Source organism: Schistocerca americana, chromosome 2 (assembly GCF_021461395.2).
Source record: "Schistocerca americana isolate TAMUIC-IGC-003095 chromosome 2, iqSchAmer2.1, whole genome shotgun sequence".
Classification (NCBI taxonomy): domain Eukaryota; kingdom Metazoa; phylum Arthropoda; class Insecta; order Orthoptera; family Acrididae; genus Schistocerca; species Schistocerca americana.
Genome location: NC_060120.1, coordinates 706,187,135 through 706,204,734, shown reverse-complemented (window position 1 = coordinate 706,204,734; position 17,600 = coordinate 706,187,135). Strand labels below are relative to the sequence as shown.

Here is a 17,600-nt window from a genome sequence, read left to right as displayed (position 1 = left end):
GTGGACGCTTTCCGCCAAGCACTGCAGGAAGCCAACGAGGACACAATCACCGCACTAAAATCCACCATGGCAGAGGAGAGTGCGGCCCTGAGAGCGGAACTAGATGAGACATGTTGGGAGATGACACAACTAAGGGTTGCCCTATACCTTGCGTCTCGCATGACACTGGATGTGGTGCCGACCCCCACCAGTACAGGGTAGTCGCGGCAACACAAATGACCACCTCTCTGGCTGACGCGGCAACGCAGGTTGCTAGGGAGGTGGTCATGGAGTCGGGGACAACCACCGACAACAAGGAGACAGCCCCCTCAGAAGCAGCCATCACTCCTGTCTCTGCGGAAATGCAGACGACAGAGGAGACGCCCGTGAAAACCGAGGGAGAAGAAGAAGATGAGCCATTCGAGTGCCTCCCCCTCCCCAACAAGAACTGTGTGAGGAAGGTGCTCACCAAGATCACAGATTCCCTGCACAACAGCAGCTACCCCCATCCGTTCCACTGGGTGTGCGAACCCTTAAACCAGAAGATCAATGGGAGGGAACTCGTCTGGCGTGCAGATCTGGAGCTGATAAACGGGCATCCGATCTTCACCGACGAGGACTAGCAGTACATGACGGACCAAGCCGTCCTGTACATCGAGCAACAGATGCCGCCTGTGGACATCTTCCGCCTGAAGAAGATCGAGTGCAGGCAGCCCGGAAGTAACAAGAAGAAGAAGAATAAGAAGCCGCTGGAGGCATCTGGCAGACAATTCTTTCTTTTACAGAAACCAGAGGCCAATTCAAAACCTGAGGAAAAACATCCCTAACAGCGAGGAATTGAGGAGGAATAGCTTAGTCAAGCTTAAATTGCTACACCTCGGGCCAAGGCAGGCCCATCAATATAGCGACAGCGACAGAGTAAAGCCATGAACTGTTACATGCTGCATCACGGTTTTTGGTCTATAAAAGATAACCTGGGATAGTAATTGTGCTGGTTATGATCAAGTGCAACATATAAGCAACTCAGTGAAACAAATCTTATACAAATCTGTTGCAATTTACTGTAGGCCATCATCTACCCAACGTAAATATAAGCACTGATCACTTTGAGCAAATAAATAAATAAAGTTACATAATTAATTTTTGTTTGTTTGAAGGCACTTGTCTGTAATCCTGGTTTCCACAGAAATTCCCATGCCACAGTATCACGGCATGTGTCTGGAGGTGCCAAAACAAACCGGCACAGCTCATTGATAAAGTGGAGTATCTCACAGAAATTTGTTTCTTTGTATCAGTCATTTGATCATACCAGCAATGAAAATATATAATGAGATATTGGACAATACAATACACAACAATACAAGATTAAGAATAAATTTACAATATGAAATAATAATCAGTCTTGACTGCAAATTTTTACTAAAAATTAAAACTCACATGTCAGCAGTAACCAGTTTCGATCATATCTAGATCATCATTAAACCATGTCTTTGGATTTAAAAAAAAAATGTAATTCTCCTTCAAGAGTAACAGGTGCAAAATTATACTATCCACCTGCATAAATGGATACATAATCATAATTAAATTGAAAAGTTTTTATATAATTAGGTGGTGAGCAGAGACAATGATTGGAGCACTGGCAACTGTCAGAAGACTCCTCTGGAAACTGCTAAATAGCGTCAAAATGCTCCAGAATTACAAAGGGTAAGCTCAACCCATCACCCGCTGCATGACCTCAACAGGAGCCAATATAACTTCATATACAATGTTAACGTATGCAACAACTTAAAATATCAGTATAGATACAAATAAAATATGATATGAAACATTACACAAATTAAGTAGGCTGTAGTAGTAATTACTTTACATTTGCAGAAGATAATTACAAATGTGCATGAGTAATCTATAAAATTCATTGTAAGAAGGCTAAACTGCCATCTATGGGCACTGCGCAAAAGTTCAGACTGAGGTGTTGAAGCAAAGATAAGCACTGAGATCCCAGCCATTGCCATGGAGAAGGCAATGTGGAACCTCTCGATGAACAGTGTCAGTGGCGTGGAATATAGCATGCCAGAAATGTAATGGCAGAAGCATGCCATCACTCACTACAGAGACAGGGTGCTGTTACATCTCTGGCATGCCATATTCCTTGCTACTGACACTACTCATCACGAGGTTTCACGTTACCTGCTCCACAGCAATGGCTGGCATCTCTATACTTATCTTTACTTCAACAGTGCAATTTGAACTTTCACCCAGTGTCCGTAAATGGTAGTTTAGTGTTCTTACAACTAACTTTATTGGTTGTTCATGCACATTTGTAATTAACTTTTGTAGATATCAAGTAATCCTACTATGGCCAAATTATTAATGTAATATGGTGGCAGGGGTAAAATACAGGGAGCAAAAGGCTATTTACAATTTGTACAGAAAACAGATGGCAGTTATAAGAGTCGAGGGGCATGAAAGGGAAGCAGTGGTTGGGAAGGGAATGAGACAGGGTTGTAGCCTCTCCCCAATGTTATTCAATCTGTATATTGAGCAAGCAGTGAAGGAAGCAAAGGAAAAATTCGGAGTAGGTATTAAAATCCATGGAGAAGAAATACAAACTTTGAGGTTCGCCGATGACATTGTAATTCTGTCAGAGACAGCAAAGGACTTGGAAGAACAGTTGAACGGAATGGACAGTGTCTTGAAAGGAGGATATAAGATGAACATCAACAAAAGCAAAATGAGGATAATGGAATGTAGTCGAATTAAGTCGGGTGATGCTGAGGGAATTAGATTAGGAAATGAGACACTTAAAATAGTAACGGAGTTTTGCTATTTGGGGAGCAAAATAACTGATGATGGTCGAAGTAGAGAAGATATAAAATGTAGACTGGCAATGGCAAGGAAAGCGTTTCTGAAGAAGAAAAAATTGTTAACATCGAGTATAGATTTAAGTGTCAGGAAGTCGTTTCTGAAAGTATTTGTATGGAGTGTAGCCATGTACGGAAGTGAAACATGGACAATAAATAGTTTGGACAGGAAGAGAATAGAAGCTTTCGAAATGTGGTGCTACAGAAGAATGCTGAACATTAGATGGGTATATCACATAACTAATGAGGAGGTATTGAATAGAATTGGGGAGAAGAAGAGTTTATGGCACAACTCGATGAGAAGAAGGGACCGGTTGGTAGGACATGTTCTGAGGCATCAAGGGATCACAAATTTAGCATTGGAGGGCAGCGTGGAGGGTAAAAATCGTAGAGGGAGACCAAGAGATGAATACACTAAGCAGATTCAGAAGGATGTAGGTTGCAGTAAGTACTGGGAGATGAAGAAACTTGCACAGGATAGGGTAGCATGGAGAGCTGCATCAAACCAGTCTCAGGACTGAAGACCACAACAACAACAATTAATGTAATATTTCATACCAACAATGTAGGAAAAGATAGGTTACTACTTACTGTAAAGACTACATGCTAATTGCAGACCGGCACAGCTTTCACAACTTTCGGCTGCAGCCTTTGACAGAAAATGGGAAAAACAGAAACACACCAAATTCATTCACACAAGCCTGCACACCTCACACACACATGACCGTCAACTCCAGAAGATCTGGCCAGAATGCCAAGACTGAGACTGAGCCTGAGCTGGCAGAATTGGCAGTTATGTGTGTATGTGAATGAATTGTGTGTGTTTCTGTTTTCCTCTTCTTCTGATGAAACATGCAGCCAAAAGCTTTATGTGTAAGTGTCTATTAATTGTGGCTGTCCTGCAACTTAAAATGTAATCCTATGGCAAGCAGCACTCTATCTTTTCCTACAGTGTTGATATTCCTAACTGCAGTTTCCATTGTTTAATGTTTCATATTGTATTTTATTCATATCTAGATTGATATTTACAGTCCTCTCATACATTATCATCATATGTCAAGCCCTATTGGCTCGTGATGAGGTTGTGCAGCAGGAGAGGGGCAGAGCTTTCCCTTTATAGCATTTTGACACTATTTAGCAGTTGTAAGAGATTTCTACTGACACTTCTTAGTGCTTCACTCATCATATCTGCTAACTGCCTAATGGTATAAACACCTTTCTATTTTATTATCATCATGCATCCATATTTTATTTACACAATAAAATGGATTGTATAATTTTGGTACCTGCTATCCTGTAAGGAGAACTTTATACATTCTTTTTCTTTTCTTTTTTGTTTCATGCCAGAGATGTGGTCTGATGCTGGTATAGATATGACTGAAACCGGTTGCCACTGACATACAATTTTCAATTTTTAGTAAAAATTTGGGATCAAGACTGATTATTACTTCAAATTATCTAATCAGATTGTTACTTTCCAGTAACATTTTCAAATTTGCAATACTCAGCAATAAACATCAGTACTTTGGACTTCTTGTCAGTACCACAATACACATTTTAAATACATGAATAGTTTTCAATGTAATACAGTTAGAGTTGAAATTTGATATCCAATACAATACAATGGAAAGATGGTACTACCTCTTGTTGTTGTTGTTGTTGTTGTCTTCAGTCCAAAGACTGGTTTGATGCAGCTCTCCATGCTATTCTATCCCATGGAAGCCTCTTCATCTCTGAATAACTACTGCAACCTATACATCCTTCTGAATCTCCTTACTGTATTCAACTCTTAGTGTCCCTCTACTATTTTTACCTCTCACACTTCTCTCCAATACAAAATTGGTGATCCTTGCCAGTCTGCATTTTATATCATCCCCACTTTGGCCATCATCAGTTATTTTGCTGCCCAAACAGCAAAACTCACCTACTGCTTTTAGTGTCTCCTTTCCTAATGTAATTCGTTTGGCATCCTCTGATTTAATTTGCCATTAGCCTTGTTTCGCTGTTGTTTATATTCATTTGATACCCTCCTTTCAAGACACTATCCATTCCGTTCAACTGCTCTTCCAAGTCCTTTGCTCTCTCTGACAGAGTTACAATGTCATCAGCAAACCTCAAAGTTTTTATTTCTTCTCTGTGAATTTCAATCCCTACTCTCAATTTTTCTTTGGTTTCTTTTACTAGTTGTTCATTGTACAGACTGAATAACACTGAAGATGGGCTACAACCTTGCCTCACTCTCTTCTCAACCATTGCTTCCGTACCATGTCCCTCAGCTCTTATAAATGCTGTCTGGCTTCGTTCCCTGTATTTTACCCCTGCTACCTTCAGAATGTCAAAGAGAGTATTCCAGTCAATATTTCCAAAAGCTTTATCTAAGTCTACAAAAGCTATAAGAGTAAGTTTATCTTTCCTTAACAAATCTTATAAGTCGTAGAGTCAGTATTGCCTTACGTGTTCCTACATTTCTCCAGAATCCAAACTGATCTTCGCCAAGGCCAGCTTCTACCAGTTTTTCTATTCTTCTGTAAAGAATTCATGTTAGTATTTTGCAATCTTGACTTAGTAAACTGATAGTTCAGTAATTTTAAAATTTCAGCAACTCCTTTCTATGGAACTGGAATTACTACCTTCTTCTTGAAGTCCTGTCACATAAATCTCGCACACCAGATGGAAGAGTTTTGTCATGCTGGCTCTCCCAAAGCTATCAGTAGTTCTAATGGAATATTGTCTATCCCTGGGGTCTTGTTTCAACTTAGATCTTTCAGAGCTCTGTTAAATTCTTCTCGTAGTATCGTATCTTCCATCTTCTCTTCATCAACATTGACTTCCCTTTCTATAATGTTGCCTTCAAGTTCATCTCCCTTTTATAGACCTTCTATATAACTCCTTCCATCCTTTTAGCTTTCCCTTCTTTGCTTAGGACTGGTTTTCCATCTGAGCCATTGGTATTCATAGAGCTGCATCACTTTTCCCCAAAGACTTCTTTAATTTTTCTGTAGGCAATATGCACCTTTCCCCTAGTCAAATTCACTTCTAAATCTTTACGTCAGTCCTCTAGCCATTCCTCCATAGCCATTTTGCAGTTCCTGTTTTTTTGAATGTTTGTATTCCCTTTTGCATGCTTCATTTGCTGAATTTTTAAATTTTCTCCATTCATCGATTAATTTAATATGTATTGTGTTATACAAAGATTTCTACTAGGCCTTGTCTTTTTACCATTTGATCCTCTGCTGCCTTCACTGTTTCATCTCTCAAAGTTACCCATTCATCTTCTACTGTATTCCTTCCCCCCGTTCTAGTCAACCATTCCCTAATGCTCTCTATGAAACTCTCAACAACCTCTGATTCTTTCAAATTATTGAGATCCATCTCCTTAATTTCCTATCTTTTTCCAATTTCTTTAGTTTTAATCTACAGTTCATGGTTAGAGACCACAACTGCCTGTGGTAATGTCTTAGAATTTAAAATCTGGTTCCTAAATCTCTGTCTAGCCATTATATAATCAATCGAAAACCTTCCAGTGTCTCCTGGTATCTTCCATGCATACAACCTTCTTTTATGATTCTAAGCCAAGGGATCTAACATTCCACGCTCCAATCTGCAGAATGCCAGTTTTGTTTCTCTTGATGAGCATATCCTCCTGAGTAGTCCCCACCTAGAGATCCAAATGGGGGACTATTTTACTCTTGGAATATTTTATTGAAGAGGATGCCATTATCATTTAACCATGAAGTAGAGCTGCATGCCCTTCGGAAATATTATGGCTGTAGTTTCTTGTTGCTTTCAGCTGTTTGCAGTACCAGCAGAGCAAGGCCAGTTTAGTTGACGTTACAAGGCCAGGTCAGTCAATTATCCACAATGTTGCACCTGCAACTAGTGAAAAGACTGCTGCCCCTCTTCAGGAACCACATGTTTGTTTGGGCTCTTAAGAGATTCCCTCAGTTGTGGTTGCACCTACGGTACGGCTATCTGTATTGCTGAGACACACAAGCCACCCCACCAATGGCTATGTCTGTGGTTCATTGAGGGGTGGAATTACCTCTTAAGAAATAAGAATCAAGAAATAATAATCAAGCTAATGTTTTACCTCTTAATAAAAATATTTATCAAGCTAAGTACAGAAGCTGTATACTCTTTAATATAATAGAATCAGTGATGCAGCTGATACTCCATAATTGCCACCTGAAGTTATTTTCTATCATCAGTGTTTTTAGTATGTGTGGGTAACTTACTAAACAGCTTCATTCCCAAGTGTATACTTCCTTTCTGGTGTGGACTTGAGTTTGCATGTACTAAATGTAGACTTGAGTTTGCATGTACTAAATGCAGGTTCTTTTGTATTCTTACATTATGAGTGTCATTTCAACAGTCCTGCACACTGCACATGCATGATGGTGGCATGAATAAGTTGAAATTCATGTCAGTTGTTAGTGAGATTTTAGGCATGATGATTGTGATTGCTGGTTTACAGGGCTTTGTTGTCGGTAATTTAGTTTTAAAATGGAAGCTGGAACTGAGTCAGCTTGGATTACACATAATGACTAGCATTCGTATATTAAAATTGAAGAACCTAACAGAAACTGATAAAGCTTTGAGATAGGTGTGTGGGAATAATTTAGTGGCTAGTAACACATTATCACAGTGGTGTGCTTGTTTCTGTGGTTGGGAAAGCACTGAAGGCAACCCAAGAAATGGAGGGCCATCAACCGCAACAGACTACAGCTCCCAGGTTATTGTTAATGACATTTTGAGACACGATTGACAAAAAATGTGAGGAAATTGTATATGGTGCCAGAACGTTTGTGACTTCACATTACAGAATCATAACTGAAAAGTTGAAGATGGGAAAATCTGCTGCCAGATAGGCTCCACATGAGCTGAGTGAAGAGCAGAAAGCAAGTCACAACAGAATTGGAGAAGGATTGCTTCAGCCTTATCGAATGAAAGGACAACAGTTTCTTAAAAGTACTGTTGCATTTGATGAAATCTGGATATAAGATTCTGAGCAAGACGTGAAGTCTCCATTGCCACAATGGGAAAGTTCCGACTCTCTTCACACCCAAAAAAATTCTTCTGCCAACAGTCAAAGATGAAACTGATGATGACCCTTGTTGTACGACATGAGTGGAGTCATAGCTACAAATAGAGTGCCCCAAGGAATGTCTATAGTAGGCAGATGATACAAGCTGTTTCTGCAAAATGTTTTGTGCCTGAAAATTTGTCAAAGAAGGCCTAACATGCTCGCAGATGGTGTCCTCGTTTTGCATGATAATGCAAAACTGCACTTTGCCCTACTAGTGAGAGAAAAATTTGACAAAAGGGGATGGAAAATACTTCCTCACCCACCACACAGTCCTGATATGAGACCCCAGACATTGATTTGTTTCCCAAATTGAAGGAGCAACTCCACAGATAACGTTTTGACACAACTGACAATGCTACCAGTTAGGTGACACAAGTAACCAAACAGTTCAACAACAAAGGCATGGTATCTGGAATACAGATGTTGCCAAAATGTTGAGAAGCTGTCATAAGCAAGAACAGAGATTATATTGAAAGTCTGTAAAGATATTTTGTAAAATAAAATATTTTCTTCAATCGTACCTTACAGTGTGCAGAACTTTTGAAATGTCCCTCATATGTTTGTAGATTCAGATTTTTTAAATACCTCTCTTAAGAAATTTCAATGTTTCAGCTACATTGGAGCAAGGGGTAACGGTAGTATTTTTAGTTATCTAAAATAGGCATATGAGATTCTCTACTTTTTTGCCAGTTATTTTTCTTAGAGCTCTCTTTCACTTCTTGAAAGTGTTTCACGATTTTGATGAGTTTCCTCAGAAACTGATTTGCTATGTAAAGTGTTTAGGCAGCACAGGAAGTCTACTACTGTACAATACTCTACTCTATAAATGGGCAGCACAATTTTGTTTCAGCCCCTCTAGCAGCATGCAACAGTATTGTGATGCAGGGATTTCAATTTTTACCAGGACTGCAGACATGTACCTGCAAAAATTTGTATTACTTCATTTTTTAGGTGATAAAAAACATTTATGACTCACTTTCATATGTCTAATAGTACTTTATAGCATCACTGCTGGCACAGCTGAAGTGAGACTAATAGGAGAAGAGAATTTATTACCAAGTCTGCACATCACAGTCTGTACTAATGAGACCACTATAATACAGATATCTTTGGCTTGAATCTCATAATGACACATCTTTTACAATGCTCCAATATTGTGCCAACACTTGGGAGAAATCTGTACAGTCCACTACAGCAACTGGGTAAAGTGCATCTCATTCCATCCAAGTATCAAATTTTGTGGCCCAGTGCAGTTCTTTCCAATATGTGCCTTCTGAATAATTGTAGTGCTATGACAGTCTAAATGGATTAGAACTTCATGACATACAAAATAGCATTCAGCCATTTTAAACTCCTTAATTTAAACATACAATGTCATCTGAATAGATGAACGGTATATTGATCTCTCAGAGAATATGTATATAATGTAGTTCCTTTTGAAGAGTCATTTTTTATCTGCCTTTCTTGAGGGTATTCAGCATTTTGATTTAGTACTAAGTGGAATCAATCCAAACAAAGACTGCTCATCAGATTCATTCTCAATTTAAACTATAGTTTTTCTTGTCAGTGATATCTGAAGAGTAATTTTACATGCCTGTTTGCTAGTATGCCCAAAAGAGGTTGGTTGATTTCGAGGAAGTGACCAAACAGTGAGGTCATCAGTCCCATCGGATTAGAAAGGGAAGTCGGCTGTGCCCTCTTAAAGGAACCAACCCAGGATTTACCTGAAGCGATTTTAGGGAAATCACGGAAAACCAAAATCAGGATGGCCAGACATGGGTTAGAGCCGTCATCCTCCCAAATGTGAGTCCAGTGTTTTAACCACAGCTCCACCTCACTCAGTAAATTAAACAGGAAACACTTCCTAATTTTCTGCAAAATTAAATTCAGTTGTCATCCGAAAATGCCTAATAAGCCGAAAGTCAGTTCATGACAAAATAAATATAATTTTGCAGAACATTAGGAAGTGTTTTCTATTTAATGTTGTAATGTTCTGCCAAGCACTGACAGAAAATTCAGTTAATAGTATGATTATCAGTTCAACAACATTTAATGCTAGGGAGAGCAGAATTTGAAGAACAACCCATATTATGCAAACAATTTATATGAACATCCTTTTTAAGAATCTATTACACATAAGTTAATCAGGTAAAACTAGAAATAACTATATTTTCTATTGTTATTTACAATAATGAGCCAAAACATTATAACCATCTGGTTAATAGCATATTGGTCTGACTTTGGAACACAGTACACTCGTGATTCTATGTGGCCTGGATTTGGCATCACCTTTAGGTATGTGAGAACATGCACAGCTCACATTAATTTCCATAAATTATGGGCAGATGGTCTGTGAGAGTGGAGCTGGGACTTGACAGTGTTCACGCGAAGTTGGTGGCCAAGACATCAGCATTAGTTTATTATTGTGCTCCTCAAACCATTGTAAAATGATTTTGGCCTTATGTAGCTGTAAGTTTTCATTCCCATCAAGATGATGTCAAGCATGAAGGAAAGCAAGTGGTCTGCAATTACATTCACGTGCTCCACAGATATCATGATGCCCTCAATAACTAGCACGAGACCCATAGAAGACCAGTTGAACGTCCCCTTATAGCATGATACTGCCCCACTGACCTGCCTTTGTGGTGTGGTGCATGTTTCAATCATTCTTTCACCTAGCTAACTAAAGGCCTGCTGTTACAAGAAACATTTCTGCTGATCAGTGGTCCAATCTCAAAGATGTGATGCCCATTGCAATCTTAACTGATGATGTCATCAGGTCAGTATGGGAACATATAGGAGTTGTCTGCTGTGGAGCCCCATGTTTAACAAAGTGTGCTGAACAGTAACTCTGATATACTTGTGCCTGTCCTGGTATTTCACTTTGTTGTCAGATCTGTCACAGTTTGCCACCTGTCGCTTCCACAGTTCAAGATGAGGTGTGAGGTCTAACGCCTTCTCTTCTATTCATAGTTTCACCTTCTTTTAAGCACTTTCCAACAGTAGCATGCAAACAGCCAATCAGTTTCACCATTTTTGAAGGCCTGATCTCAAGCACTGGACCATAACAATCTGGCCTTTGTCAAAGTCACACACATTAGTGGATTTCTCAATCTGGAGCCCATATAATCACTAGAATGATAGCTCACCCCTATCTGCTCAGCTTGCGTACTTCCCTTACATTGCCTACAATGCCAACAGGCAGCATTCAGTCTAGAGATAGGCAATGCCTTTAATGTTTTGGCTCATCAATGTATACAAAAGACAATAAAATTTTAGATAAAATGAGATTTATTTGTTATTACATTAATTCCATAATGCCTCAAACATTATTAATATTAACTGCAATATTTACCAATACTAAAGATTGTTGAGTTCATAAGGTGGAATGTTGTACAGAAGAATATAGCATAAGGTCTTGTTTTGTCAAAGAAGAGCCAAAACCCTATTGTTAGATCAAGGAGAAAGCCACTGACATGTACTATCCAATAATCCACTTGCTCTGGTGTTAGTAACAGCCTGTAACCAATACACAGTATTAACAAATAATGTACAGTTTCTGGCTTGATCTACCATACATAAAATTTTACTCACTTGAAAGGATCAAATACCCAATGGTTGTTCAGGTTAGTCATAGAATAACCTTCAATCCAGTCCTGGTCCATTTTCTTCAGTCCAGCAATAAAGTAGACAATAAATAACTGTACTCTGAGAATGGCATAGTTCCACAATGGGACTGGTGCATCATACTTCACTTTACAAAAAACTGCATCTAATGACCTGGAAGTATATGCAAACATAAACAAATGACATTGTTAGTAGTTCACATGAAGCAGCAAGTGCAGAACAGTAGAGAAAATGACATTACATTAAACATGATTAGGCAGTTGGTCAAGATGCCAAAACCAAAACTGTAAATTGTAAAGTCGAAACATAGTTACTTGATTTTTTTTCTCTCGATTTTACTAATACTACTAGTAAGATCCCGTATCATAAAAATTGTTTTGTCAAACTATGGTTCATAACCTCTCACAAAACTGGTCGCCATAGCATTCTGACTAAACTGATAAAGACTTTTGTGAAGTCAAGAGGAATTCCATTATGACTATGCTTATAGTTTAAACAAATCTCTGGGTTAACAGCATAATTTTTCCTATGTATAAAATTTTATTAAAAATTGTTATAAAAGCTACTCATCATATGACACTTCTATTGGCAAAAATACATATATTTAAGGCTTTTGTGCTTTGTGCTGAAAAATTTGGTTTTGAGTCTGGCACTAGATTTGACTGTCCAACTGCACTTGGCTGTCAGCATGCAATTCCTCATCCCAATTCAAAACAAAAGTGCATCTAACAAAACCTAGTCCTACAAATAGATTTAATAGAAATGTACTTCAAAGGAGAGGCTCTAGCAACACTGTAACTGTGTACAGCATACCCAAGAACAGGTAGCATGATCTCTGCTCTGTGCCAGAGCTGTCCCATTAGCTCAGTGAGAAAAGGTAGCTGTGAGGAACGATATGCAGACTTGCCGATGTTCGATTCATGTTCATGCCAAACATATATTCCTCACTCACTCTTCAATTAAAGCCTCAATTTGTATGCAATTTACATCTCCACAGTGTGGTATCTTGTGTATTTCTTTCTGTAATTATTACGTTTATTTAAACATTAAGAAGTAACATGAATTTCTTACAGACGTAAATGACCACTTTGTTTTGTCCATGACACAAGTAACGCCAATAGAAAATACTAGTGGATACAGTATCATCATATATCCAATAAGGTACAAAAAACACGATAGGTAGGCTACACTAGATTGCATATTGTGCTACCCACAACAATTCCATTCTGTACCATTTGATGACCATCCTTGTCTTCACAGAGCAACGTTCACTTTAGAGAAGATGTTCAAAATGACCACCTTGCATTTGCAAGCACTTTTCCACCCACTGGATCGTACTTTGCTGGACCCTGTGCAACACACCTCCATCCATCATTGTCGAATGGTATGCATGTGGATATCCATGGGTAGAGTGTTATGAACCTGTTCCGTTAAATGCCCCTACAAACAACAATCTAGTGGATTAAGGTCTGGTGAATGTGGAGGCCAGAACATTTGATTTCCATCACTAATCTGTTTCCCTGGAAACACTTCATTTAAATAGTTATGCACATTCAATCCAAAGTGTGGTGGTGCACCATCATCATGCTGAAACCATAACTGTCACTGTACAACAAGTGAAACATTTTCTAATCAATCAGGCAAAGTACTGCAAGGAAATGTATGATACAGGGGCACATTCAATTTGTCTGGCAATAGGCAAAAGTCCAGAAGGACTCCTCCCACATTTGCGGGCCACAGTCTAAGCATATGTCAAAGTGCGCAGCTGTAATACGACTGCTCATGCAAAGTACAGTTATAAATATGAATCATGTGATCAGGCAATAGCAGTTACTACCTGTAGCTATTTTCCTCCTGAGGATGTAGAAGAGCTTACTTGAAGGAATATTGTGGGGTAAACATCATATGCACAGACTGAGAGAACAATTTCATTTGATGTTAGATTGCCGCATTGTCAACTTATAACGAAGACATCAGTATCTTCACAAATATCTGATTTATATTGAAGATTTTTTTTTATTGGCAGAACTCAGTACTTATACAGTATATGATAGGGCATACAACATGCTAGTGTGACCAATTTTAGGGTATTACTACAATGTTTTGGATCCTTGACAAGGAAGCATGACAGAAGACACCAAACAGATTTAGTGCTGGGCAGCCAGGATTGTATAGTTCATACATAATACTTCAGCATGTCACCACTGGAGTCAAAATAAAATAGCACAGCCCATTGATAAAGTACAGTATCGGTGCAATAATAATTTTTCGGCATTTGAAGATCCCTCACTTAATAATCATTTCTGAAACATGAGTTAGCTGATATCAATCTTCAAGCACCTGCCATTCAGATTTTTCAGAATTTCTGTGACACTCTACTCTGTGTTGAACAAACCATTTGTGCTGCCCTTCTTTCTATACTGCCAATACTCATCTTAGACCAATTTGGTACAGGTTCCATGCTGTGTCTTCCCTATCAAGAAATCCTTATGACAATTGATATGCCGTATAATTGCTCTTCTGTCAATAAGCACTGGTGTGAAACTGAGTCAAATGATTTTCAGATGTCAAGAAGTACTGCATCTACCTGATTTCCTTGTTCCTTGGATTTGGGGATTTCATGCCAGTAAAGCACGAGGTAGGTTTCGGATAACCGTTTTTTTCAAAATCCGAACTGGTTGGCACGAAGGTCTTCTGTTTGAAATACTTCATTATGTTTGAGCTCAGAATTTGATCTAAGAGTCTACAAATAAAGGAGGTCAGTGACACTGGATGGTAGCTATCTGGATCACTTCTGCTGCCTTAGTTGTAAGTGGGTGTGAATTATGCTTTTTTTTCCGACCACTAAGCACAGTTTTTTGTTTGAGAAATATATGGCACATTATGGTTACGAGAGGGGCCAACTCAGCTTCAAATTCTCTATAGAATCCAATAGGGATTCAATTAGGCCCTGGGGCCTTGTTCAGTTTTAGAGACTTCAGCTGTTCCTTGAGCCCAATGACACTTAATAGCTACATCACTAAATTTTTCAGTAGTGTGAGGATTAGGCTGTAGTAGTATTTCTGGATCTTTCTTTACAAAAGGAACAGCTGAAACAAGAGTTTAGCATTTCTGCTTCTCATTTGCTAGCATCAATCTCAGTTCGTGTGTCATGCATGGGTGTCTGTACATTAACTGTGATTAACTGTGTCACTATCAAGAATTTCTTTGGGTTTTTTGAGAGGTTGTCAAAAACATTACTCCACAGTAGTCATCGAAGGCTTCACGTATAGCTGTTTCACATTAAAATGTTTTTCATTTAGAATTCCTCTAAATATAGCCCTCTGCTTTCTTTTACAAAGAGTGTCTGGGGAAAGTTTCTTTAGGGACTGTGTATCATGGGAGGTCTCCCCATTATAACATGTTCTATGAGGTATACATCTATTCAGTGCTTGGTCAGCTATTCTTTTAAAATTCATCCACAATTCCTTTTAAAGTCCCTAGCCAGAGCTGAATGTGCCTGCCTGAAACACAACACTGCTTCATCTTTATCTAGTTCACTGAACATGTAAATCTTTTTATTTCTCTGACCTTTGTAAATTGGTAACGATTGTTGCTACAAATGCATCATGCTTGCTGGTACCATTTTTGTTTTGGATATCATGAATGAGATCAGATCTATTTCTAGTCATTTAATGTAATATATTTGTCATGAATTTTATCTTAATTATCTCTATTTTAAGTAGCTTTCAAAAGAAATCTTTCAGCATTGTTTCTCATGGTGTCTTGTCATGAAGACCACTCAAAAAACTATCAATTGTTAGATGATTTAAATCTGCTCCAATGGTAACTGTATAATTGGGGAATAATGTGTACTAGCAAGCTGAGGTTCTCTCTCAGTTTTTGGTTACATCTGAGAGTGAGTCCGGTGGTTGATAGCAGGACTCAGTTCTGAGTTTATGCCCAACATTGATACCGAGTCCAGGTCAAATTAATGTGTAAGCACAATAAATTTAATGTTAATAGAAGACTAAAAAAAATGAAAAAAAGTTGCAAATTGAAACACATACATTCTACAATTTGTTACTCTACGTGAAAAGACAATATAGAAGTTTTTATGGCAAGATGCCTTGAAAAAATGAAATATTTACTTGAATATCATTACCTGAAGACTTCACCATATTCAGAAGCTAAATATGTTCTGTTATTGTTCAACTGCTATTTGACTGGCAGTACACAACTTTTTATTCTGCCACTTAAGTTCAACAATACTATAATTCTGCCTCTATTATAACAACAATGAATTTAAATATAAAATTTAATAGGTTTTTCCATGTTTCTGACATTTTACCAGAAACTGTATACGTTGGGCAAATTTTGCTCTAAAGCTTCAGATGACTTGCATGCGCTGTAATATGATAGCCAAACTCATATTTCCAGTTTTGAAAACTATTTTTGCTAAAAAAATAATTACATACAGTTATAACTAACCTTAGCAAATAATTAAACATGTGTGCACAATATATTTTTGTAATACAATGAACGTGAAAATAAACTTTTCCTTACCAATAATGGTTTGCGTTTGACCCTAAGAGTAATAAAGCAATGAGCCCATACAGGTATGTGTGGTTGTTCCAAGTTGCTTTGTCCAACAGAAATATGTAAAAATATGGAAGAATAAATGCAACACAACTCTTCTTAAAATGAAATCCAAGCATAATTCCAAAGGCTCCTGAAAAAGTAAATTTGTGTTTTGCATTAGCATGAGTAAAAATGGGTTGAGAAAACAGGATATTTCTGTGGCGATATAGATGCATGAAAGTAAAACAATACGCTAAGGACTCTGTCTTGAATACTACAGACATTCATTATAAAAGTAGCTGCCAACAGCCTGGAGAAGGTGGTTCTACTTTTTGGACAACCAGTACGAGGCTGCACGACAACTGTCATAATTAGTATCTTACCAGCTCTGAAGCACACATGTAAGTATTACAGTGAGTTCTCCTGTATTGAGTCTGACAAACCTGAAATACTACATGCAGATTACAGGCAACACTAATTAAGAGAATGCAATTGTTTAATATTTATTGTTGGTTTCTCACAACTGTGGCAACGGATTAACATTTACACTATATGTTGCTGCAAGTTGTGGTGCTAGCAATATGGTGTGGTGGTTAGTCTTACTGGTTCGCATGCTGCAGGTTGTCAGTTCAAAACTGAATATCAACAATGATTTGTTATATAGAAGTTATAATTTCTGGAATGTTCTTGAAATATCTTGAAATATCTTATGTGTATAATGTTTGTATATTCCAGAATATTTTATGTTTGTTTAATAGCTGCACTCTCCATCAGGAAGTAATTTCTGTTGCAGCTGTATGCTAGTGTTCATAATAAACATGTTTTCAGTGCTAAGTATTGTACTTCATTAATGACCCAACTTTGGAACTGAACTTGAGTCTGGTTTCAATGTTTGGTGGAGGCACTGGGCACTTTAAAACATCTACATCACAGTGACTCCAATTAAGAAATGTAAAAGCTGTCACATACATGGACAGGAACCAGAGTACAAGTAAATACATCATTCTCATGGACCATATGTTCAGAAAACCAATGGATTCCAAGCCAGCAGTAAGTCAGCTGCACATTAGGCATCCATCAGTGTTGTCTGTAGGTGCTGGTCAAAATCTGATGAAATGGCTGAAAAGATTTGACCAAATCACCAAGTAAAACAGATGGGAGGACATGATATGTTTGGCAAACGTGTACTTTCACTTGGAGGACACAGTCCAGTAGTGGTTTGAGAACGATGAAGAGATCTGAGAGAAAGTCCAGACCGAACTGAAGAAAGCATTTGGCAATAATCAATAGCAATTTCGCTTAGCAGAAAATAACTGAAGAACAGGGCTCAATGTCATAGCAAAATGACAGAGCCATACATACAGAATGTTTTGGCCCTTGGCAACATTATGAATCCAAATATGACAGAAGTGAACAAAACCTTACCTTTGATGAAAGGAGTTGCAACATTCATATACCAAGCTCATCTGATAAAGAATATCATAACA

At 38.2% G+C, this 17,600-nt stretch overlaps 1 protein-coding gene across 2 annotated transcripts in view; it reads right to left on the bottom strand.

Annotated features, from left to right (window-relative positions):
* LOC124593702 (vitamin K-dependent gamma-carboxylase) overlaps positions 1-17,600 on the bottom strand; it is a 71,378-nt gene that overhangs the window by 28,323 nt on the left and 25,455 nt on the right. For both annotated transcript variants that reach the window (XM_047132007.1, XM_047132008.1), the window contains exons 3-5: positions 16,099-16,264; positions 11,521-11,706; positions 11,282-11,445 (exon numbers count right to left, since the gene is read on the bottom strand). In XM_047132007.1, the coding sequence (XP_046987963.1) occupies positions 11,282-11,445; positions 11,521-11,706; positions 16,099-16,264 (516 nt within the window). The remainder of the gene's footprint in view (positions 1-11,281; positions 11,446-11,520; positions 11,707-16,098; positions 16,265-17,600) is intronic.